At 39.4% G+C, this 9,129-nt stretch overlaps 2 protein-coding genes across 9 annotated transcripts in view; both read right to left on the bottom strand.

Moving 5' to 3' along the window:
* Positions 1–661, bottom strand: part of LOC105569242 (dynein light chain 1, axonemal-like) — a 5,774-nt gene extending 5,113 nt beyond the window's left edge. For both annotated transcript variants that reach the window (XM_012025538.1, XM_012025539.1), the window contains exon 1: positions 49–661. The gene's annotated coding sequence lies outside the window, so the exon portion shown is untranslated. The remainder of the gene's footprint in view (positions 1–48) is intronic.
* A 5,239-nt stretch (positions 662–5,900) lies between these two features.
* Positions 5,901–9,129, bottom strand: part of LOC105569243 (GTP-binding protein RAD) — a 51,032-nt gene continuing 47,803 nt past the window's right edge. For all 7 annotated transcript variants that reach the window (XM_012025542.1, XM_012025544.1, XM_012025543.1 and 4 more), the window contains one exon: positions 5,901–8,918. In XM_012025542.1, the coding sequence (XP_011880932.1) occupies positions 8,632–8,918 (287 nt within the window). In that variant the 3' untranslated portion in view covers positions 5,901–8,631. The remainder of the gene's footprint in view (positions 8,919–9,129) is intronic.

Here is a 9,129-nt window from a genome sequence, read left to right as displayed (position 1 = left end):
CCGTGATGATATATTACTTATCTTTTACGTATAAATATACACAACTACCTTGTATAAATACAATTATCAAGAGTGCGACGAGACGAACACGTAATTTCCCATCTTTTGATTTGCATTAATATATAAAACTGAAGCACTATGCATAAAAATCAATGGTCGACCCAATACACTTCTTCATCGCTGGTCTTTTGAGCGCGACGGTGTCCAGGTAGCACCTCATGTCTCGATAAAGTCACATGCATCTGAGGTTGCGAGAACCGAATACTTGGTACTAATTTGTTTTCCCTGGTTGCGTGGCAATCTGCCATGGCCAGCAGAGGTTTGTAATATCTGGCACCAAGCAAAATAATCGATGCATAAAGCGCATGCGTCTGGAGCGGGTATTTGTTAACCAAGCGTCTCGACACTAATGATTTACGATAGATATTGACTTGGAAAGAAAACAAATAGAGAGCCCGAAAAAATAAAACGCGCGCCAGGCGTGCAATCCATAAGCGATGACGCGCATTGATTCCCACGCACGTTTGTAAAAGCAACGTTAACAATCGCGGGAACAATGAAAGCAGATTGAACGTTGCTGGATCCGATTTTGCAGATTAGTCAATTTTTATCGTTAATAATAATTGAATAATCAGAAAGGGATAGTATCGATATTTTAATGTTATCGTGAGTGTTTAAAAGTTCGTCGATTATTGAGGTTTATCAATATTCTTTCTTGATACGCGTCGCAACAAGTACGGGAAGAAATGAATTTAAATTTATATTTAAAAAATATATATTAAAATGATAATATATATATATATTATATATATACATATATGTTAAAAATTATAAGAATTTTATAAAAATAAGTGCAAATAATTCTATACACATTTACGAAGAATTTTGGCGAATACGATATTTGACTTGTCTACGTAGTTATAAAAAAATATATATATGTTCTTAATAACTATTATACGTAGACAAGTCATTTCTGCATTCGTCAAAATTCTTCGTAAATATGTATAGAATTATTTGCACTTGTTTTAATAAAATTCTTATCATTTTTAACATGCTTTCGAGAATTAAATTACAGATATCGTAATACTTTTGCCATGTTGGCCATGTGCAATAGTGTAACTTTAATAATTAATTATCCGACCATGCAGACAATCGTCTTGAACTTTCGCATGGACGACAGATTCCCATAGACGAATATTTTCTACAAATTTGAATTTACTTTTATCATTTTTATTTCAGCAACCACCCTCCTTAAACGACGTTCGTATTCTCGTATCGTCGCATTGAATCTCTCGTCGCGCCGAGTATAATTTGTTGGCTGCTTCTAATTGTAAGACGAAAGCGCGAAATAATAGACAAAATATTGAATCGAGTGCGATTTCAACTACCAAAACCTTAAATTGTTGAGTAAAGAATGCCGTCCCGTAGTTGCAAAGATTTAGATTCCCTTTCATTCTCACGAAAGCTTTATCAGCCACTGAAAAGAAAACTTTCGCTACCATAGCTAATCATGGTTTGCTTGAAATATTTTGCTGCCATAACTACAAATTTCTAAACCGCAGCAAACGGTTTGCTCTCGCATCTAATACAATAGGCACACACACAGAAAAATATATACTACCTGCAAGTGAAGATTATTTGTTCCAAGTATTTGATAAGTTTATATATCCGCAAATCTATCATAATGTCGTCGCAAGTGTTATATTTACTCAAAACATATTCTGGTTCTTAGTAAGTCTAGTACTTGAAACAAGAATACATAGAATTATTTGAAGCAAAACAATTTTGTTTCTTCTGATTTTATTAAAAGAAGCATACGGAATTCTTGAATAAGTTTTATAATTTTCTTCAAAGAAGAATAAATTCTTTCTTTGAGTATAAGATGGCAAGCTTTTCTAAGACTAGTAACAAGTGTATCTTAAAACTATTATTAAGAAAATATTCTTTGTTGAAGCAAACTATTACTTAAACGGAATAAAATTAACCGAGTAATTACTTTTCTTGACTGTACAATAATATTTTTCTGTGTGCAGTAGCAAGATATTTAGCTGTCACAGCTAAATATTAGCTGTCCATATTTTACAACTGAAATTTAGTTGCCGCAAACAGTCTTTAGCTACGGCAACTACATTTTTCTTTCCGCGAGGGAATTTCATACACACTAGGTATATAATTTCGTAGACGAGACAACGAACTCTCAACGTTCGTTGTTGTTTTTCTTCTCACGCGGTATCGTGTGACGTTACGCGGGCCAAGAAATCGATAATTTCGGTTAGCATAGCGGTATGTGTTTTTTGGTATATGTTTACAACATTCCGCTATTACGAAGGTCTAGTCGAGCCGCCGGCCCGCGCCGCGTATTGAAGGTCGACGCGCTAGCATTCGCTCGCCGAACGTCGAGCCGGCCGGCAGTGCCGCGAGTCGCTCCGCGCGTCGCATTACTTTTACGTTATCGATTTCCGAAACGCGATCGCGCCACGGGAATAAACTCTATTAATTCGTACGCCTTTATCAGTAACAAGTAAGTTCATCGATTAATTGTTAACTTTCTACACCCGTAAAGAGAAGCAAATTACATGTCGAGGCGACGACGGCTCTTTGTCAATTCGTGCTTGGCGAGTGCGTCGCTCGCACAATTCGTTTCGCGTGAGGACTAGATTGACAATTCGGATTGTAAAATATCGTTTCGTCGTGAATTAGCAACTACGCCTTTCGCCAGATGCTTCGATTCCGACACCCGCGTCGTATTTTATATCGCGACAGTGATTTCCTCGTTGCTACTTTCGAATCGAGAACGCAAAATAGCATGCGAGTTGCCGGCTCGAATGGTTATAAGGTTAGGTTAGGCGCGACGGACAGTGCCGCGAGTCGCTCCGCGCGTCGCATTACTTTTACGTTATCGATTTCCGAAACGCGATCGCGCCACGGGAATAAACTCTAGTAATTCGTACGCCTTTATCAGTGACAAGTAAGTTCATCGATTAATTGTTAGCTTTCTACACTCGTAAAGAGAAGCAAATTACATGTCGAGGCGACGGCTCTTTGTCAATTCGTGCTTGGCGAGTTCGTCGCTCGCACAATTCGTTTCGCGCGAGGACTAGATTGACAATTCGGATTGTAAAATATCGTTCCGTCGTGGATTAGCAACTACGCCTTTCGCCAGATGCTTCGATTCCGACACCCGCATCGTATTTTATATCGCAACAGTGATTTCCTCGTTGCTACTTTCGAATCGAGAACGCAAAATAGCCTGCGAGTTGCCGGCTCGTATGGTTAGGTTAGGTTAGGCGCGACGGACAGTCGTACGGACAATACTTCGCGCGTTTGGCGGTATTTCGCGTCGCGTACGGGAGTGTCACGCATAATTTCGCGCGATCGCGATCGTAGTGAATCGTTCTCGCGAGTGAACATTGTGTGAGTGCAACAAGGAGATCTGAGAGGATGAGAGGAGGCCTGGGGGGCATCGGGCAACGGCGGAGCAACCGTGAGGTGAGTGTTTTATTTTATATATATATTATTTGCTGCCTGCAAAATTAATATCTACACGGAAAGAACAATGTAGCTGCGTAGCTAAAACTTAGCAAAATAGGGACAGCTAATATTTTTAGTTGTGATAGCTCAATATTTTGCTACGACAGCAAACCGTTTATACAATAGGCACAGTAGCAAAATATTGAGCTATCACAACTAAAATATTAGCTGTCCCTATTTTGCTAAGTTTTAGCTACAGCAGCTACATTGTTCTTTCCGTGTACTCTCTGTCTTATTTATTCGAACGACTTGAATAAAAATTACGCGCAAAAATATGTGTACGTTGAAATCTTGTGAGTTCGTATTTAAAAGAAAGAGATTTTCTCAAGTGCTTTATAAGTATTTTACTAAATATCTATTTAAAGAGTATATAAAATACTGAATGCAACAATTTCGACTTTAAATCATTATTCTATAATAATCGTATGTCGTATATTTGTATTGTGCAGATCAACGTAGTTTACGATGCAGCCAACTCCGCTGTTGCGCTTCGTTTCGGTGAGTGGTAAACTATTTATTTCGAGGGGGAAACCGCTGACCAAAATGTTGTACACCAATGCCCACTAATGCCCAGTGGCAATTTATCTTATTTGTCTTGTGCTATCTTATTTTATCTTATTTTATCTTTATAATGCCCCAAGTAATACCCAAAAATTGCCCAGTAATGCCACAAATCTGTACACCACAATGCCCTCAGCGGTTTCCCTCTTGATTTATTTAAAAAATTTTATACCGGCTCGGTTATATACAATATCAAAGTTGCATTACATCTACATTATGCAATGAAGGAAATATTCATATATATCAAGTGTGTTGATGTGAAATGAAAAGAAATTGTGTTTGTACAAGTAAAATAGGCCAGGAAAAAAATTTATAATATCTGTATTAATAATTGATAGAGAGTGAGCGAAAGAGAGGCGTAGCGCAACGCTATGTTCTAGCGTTATCAAATTGTCGTATCTAAAAATACGAACGACAGTTAACTTTCATCTGACGCTACCCTGTAAACGCTTATTTAATCTTGCGGCAGCTAAAAGAAATATATGGAACTACGAGGTGCGGGAAAAGTGACAGGTGCCGTTGTTAAAAATTTCGCCGATTACTGAGGTTTCGCGAAAATTCTTGGATCTCTCGCGAATTTCCAGGCGTCGGTTCCGGAAAATGACGTAGCGTCGTAAACACTTTGGTCGAGAACAGTCTGTTCTCATTGTGCCTAAAAATTCACGCGGTGACAGTCGAATGAGTCGGTTAGCGGCCCGCGCCGATCCTCGTATTATTCTTTCTTGACACGCGTTCGCGATAAGTAAAGGAAGAAACCGCGATCGCTCTTCGTGAATATCATCGCGTGATCGCTGAATCCTCGCGAATTACCATCGATGCTCGGTTAATCGGTGCAATACATATCTCGCGCGGTTCACACATGAAATCTGTTGCGTCGAAAAATCAAAGCGCTAGCTAACTCGAAATTACTTCCTCGTTGCGATAACAACGGACGATAATTGTTTCGTCAAACGATGTTCGTATTCTCGTATCGTCGCGTTGAATCTCTCGTCGCTTCAAGTTTAATTTGTTGGCTGCTTCTAAATCGAAAGTATTCTAGCCTAAAGGCCAGATCGGGAGGGAATATCAGAAGTCTTTCTGATTTCGTTTCTTTTCAATTGAGATCCTCTATCAATTCGGGGGCGTGTAAGAGTCGCGCTTCATTCTCGCAGCCAAAGTCCGTGTTATGTGTTCTGCGTATATTTGAAGGTTCTAGCTTTCTCTCTTTTTAACTTTCGACCTCTTGGCCGCGAACACGTAATTCGCAAATCCGTTTCCTTCAGTTATACACTGAAGTTCCGAGTTTATTCACACTTATGATCATTTCAGCCGCCAAAAACTTAAATTGTTCAGCAAAGAATGCTGCTCGGTAGTTGCAAAGATTTAGTTTCCTTTTCATTCTCACAGCCAAGATTGATCCTTGCGAAAGCTTTATCGCGGAATTACATACATGGCATTTTGGCAGAACAAGTTCGTAAATAATTTTCCTGTCGCTTTTCCTTCGAAAACGATCAGATTGACAAAAGTTATTTGTTCCAATTTCTTTAAAATAGTATTGCATAATTTTATTGGACGCTTAAATTTAATTTATAAGTGTTAAGTTTAAATTAATAAACTTGCGTATAGATCCATTTTTAGATCTATATGTATACGTAAAATATTTATTAATGTAAACTTTACATTTGTATGTATTTACTGGTAATTGCATGCACTGGTGAATATGCGATTAATTCATGCATCACGTGAAAACTTTTACACACATCGTAATCAGGCAAACAGAAAGAATCCCCTGCCTATATGATAATGTCGGACCAAAGCAAAAATTTTTCTCAGCATTTTATTAACCAAAACGGACTGGCAGTATTGTCACGTCACGTATTACAGCGAGCAGACAGTTGAATAACTAAGTTACATTGATAGCTTTCGGGAGATGCTAATGTCACGAATAAGCAAGGATATTCATCGGTGGCGTAACTTGAAATGCAATTCCCGTAATTATAAATGAAGGGTTAAATTTATTAATTTGGCGTTTTACGATAAGAGCCTGCTCTCTAAAATTTGTGGAGTGAAAATACAGCGGAGTGAAATGTTCACCCTATTGGCGCGAATATTTCCTCCAACAGAGTGAATATTAACTCCAGTGGAGTAAACATTTCACTCCACAGATTTTAGAGAGTGACAACACATCTTACGCATCTTTTGCAAAAGGAAAGTTACACCACCGAGAGCGTACAATGCGGCGGTCTCGCGGGTAACATGATGAATTAACAACAAATAAATATATCTGTAATATATGTATAATAATAGATTATACAGTGCGATACTCATGGGGCTTACATTGAGTTAGCTTAAATTACAAAAATACGCAAAGGCACTTGGTAAAAATCTTCCGTTCCTCGGCTGAGAGAAACGCTTGGGGGGGGGGGGGGATAAATCCTTAAACTGAAAATTCACACAGCATGTTCGTCGCATTTGACGCTACGATCGAATTAATTGCACGACGATGATAACGAAGAATGCCGGGGGAGACTCGTTGAGCTTTCATTTGGATCGTCAAGAGTCAAAATACTTTTCCAAGTATATTTACGCAACGGGAGAAAGGAAGTCCGTAATTTACTACCGTAATGCGAAACGTTAATTTCTTGCGTACATAGTCTAGGGACAATGAAACGTTCACACGAGTAGGGCAGAGTTGCATTCGAGCATTGTTCCCGTTCATGTAGGTGTACAGAGAGTTTCTATGCACTCGGATTTTACGCTACATTCGTATAATTCGGATACACAGGCATAGAGATCGCAGAAAATAGACAGCTTTTATAGACACTCTCCTTAAAGATTCAAAAAGGATATCTCTCTTCAGAAGACTATAGTTTCGGGCGCGTACGCTAACCCACTTCCTTACGGCGTGCGCGAGGAAAACACGCGACGTGATAGATCGCATTTTCATTGCGGCGGAAGATTGCACACAAAATGCCGCGCAAAGTATGTCCTATATCAATATTGGTATCACACATATCGGTATAAAATAATGGATTACAAAATAATTCGAATATTCGATTAAGGAATTTACGGAGTCAGACCTCAAACCGCTAATTAAAAGTTACCTTACGCGCGTTTGCACAACGTTGAACGTATCTGGAATTAAAATACGCAATCGATGTAATTATCCATCGTGAGATACGGATGATAAAAATTATGCACGCACGCGCGACGCACAGAATTCGCTCAATAGTGTAGGAAACATTTTAGCAACATATATATAGGCAGCTTTACACTATATCTTTTCTAACCGTAACAAACACGTTAGATAGCAAAGTAACCTCATGACTTTTATGTACAACTTAATGTCAAGTAACATTAGCGTATTGCATCAAGTTGGCCTTATGCACGATAACGGGCTGCGGAAAGCCCATTGGAACGCGAGAAATTAATGGCACTGGCGATGCAAGCCAATTTAGCGATGCGAGAATAGCGGCGGTATTTTGTTTGCAACGCCGTCACGTGGTAGAATCGACACTCGTCAACGGAGGGATTACGGATGTACACGTTGTACATGTTTATATGGAACATGCCTGCACGAGTATACGCCTATACGTAAGCTTCGTATATACATGTACTAAATGAAAAGATGAATTGGTTTTATCATACAGTATCGTAAATTTAATGGCGATCGTTTCTCGCCGTGGTCCAGTTTGAATCCCCCTCCTCGTCGTTACGATCGATTTGAACTGTTGATTGCATTATCAAAGATCGCCAGATTCAGCGTCACTCATAATTACGTAGAACTGAAAATGCACGAATCGGTTTTGCTAAAGCCTCTTCGTTAACAAGCGTAGAATGTTAACGGGAGACAAGATGAGGTAATAAAATAAATAACGAGAAACGTGCAACGGAAACTTGTCAGAATATTAATTGCTTTAATCTGAAATAATTTTTTTTTGTAAAATTGTCTGTAAATATGTCGCGAGTGATCTGAATATCCGGCATTGCTTGAGTAAGGTCTTGAATGGTAATTTAATAGCGCTACTTAATCTTTCGAACGAAAGGAGGACGAAGTTTACGCCGAGAAAGTTACTGAAAAGCAACGCTCGGTCTTTCACACCTGAGACTAAAAGGGTTAATCACTCACATTTCTCACGAGGTAATTCTAGTTAAACGAGCGTGGAATCGAGCGACATTTTCTTCTCAAATACCGTGCGCGTTAATTTTCGCTAATTGGCACTTTGTTAACCCGATGCTAATTGTATCCATTTTGGTCCACGGACCAATTCGCCCTTCCTATAGGATTACGAGATACCCTCGTAAACGCTATCAGCAGCGAAGACTCGGCGTTTGATTCTAAATTGTTTAACCTACATACATATTGTTGTCAAAGAGATGCATCCGTTCCGCACATTCAGACTACATTCTCGCGATTCTTCCCCGACGCGCGAAAATTCCCCCGAGTCGCGAGATCTAATAAAGTTTCCGTCGGGAAAGAAGTTCCTTGAGTCATGTCGTACTTACGTACTAATAAAACAGTAGTCGGGCAGCCCAACTGCGATTTTTTATCGCAGCGACTTAAAGTACATGGAGGTTCTCGCAATTCTTGAATTTGCTGTCTTCTTTGCCGAAGAGCCAAGTCAGCATCTGCCTGGCTTTCATGCTGGCGCGCACGACGCCCCTCGACTTGTACCAATGAGCGCTACCTTCGCTCCCGCCGCTGTTTCGGTTCTCCTGGTTACCCTGGACCACCTTCAAACGTATCTGGTTGAGTATGCCAACCAGAAGCTCGTCAACGTTGTGATTGATGCCCACCGACACTTCGATAAACTTGGCGCGATAAGTGCACGCCAAGCATTTCCCATCTACACAGTTCGGAAATTCGGGACAAAGAATTAGAATTGAAATCGAGGAGTGTTTAAATTATTACCGCGTTTAATATTATCTTTAATAGAGATACGTTAATAGAAAACTTCCGAAAAGATTTTCGTTTCTCGCAATAGACAAGTGAACCGATGAGATCTTATAAATATGACTCTTGAACCCAGAACTTTTTACTAATAATGTAAAATTTTC

Source organism: Vollenhovia emeryi, unplaced genomic scaffold (assembly GCF_000949405.1).
Source record: "Vollenhovia emeryi isolate VEMERY1.0 unplaced genomic scaffold, V.emery_V1.0 DF939125.1, whole genome shotgun sequence".
In the NCBI taxonomy this organism is placed as follows: Eukaryota; Metazoa; Arthropoda; class Insecta; order Hymenoptera; family Formicidae; genus Vollenhovia; species Vollenhovia emeryi.
This window is presented reverse-complemented; position numbering and strand designations above follow the sequence as displayed.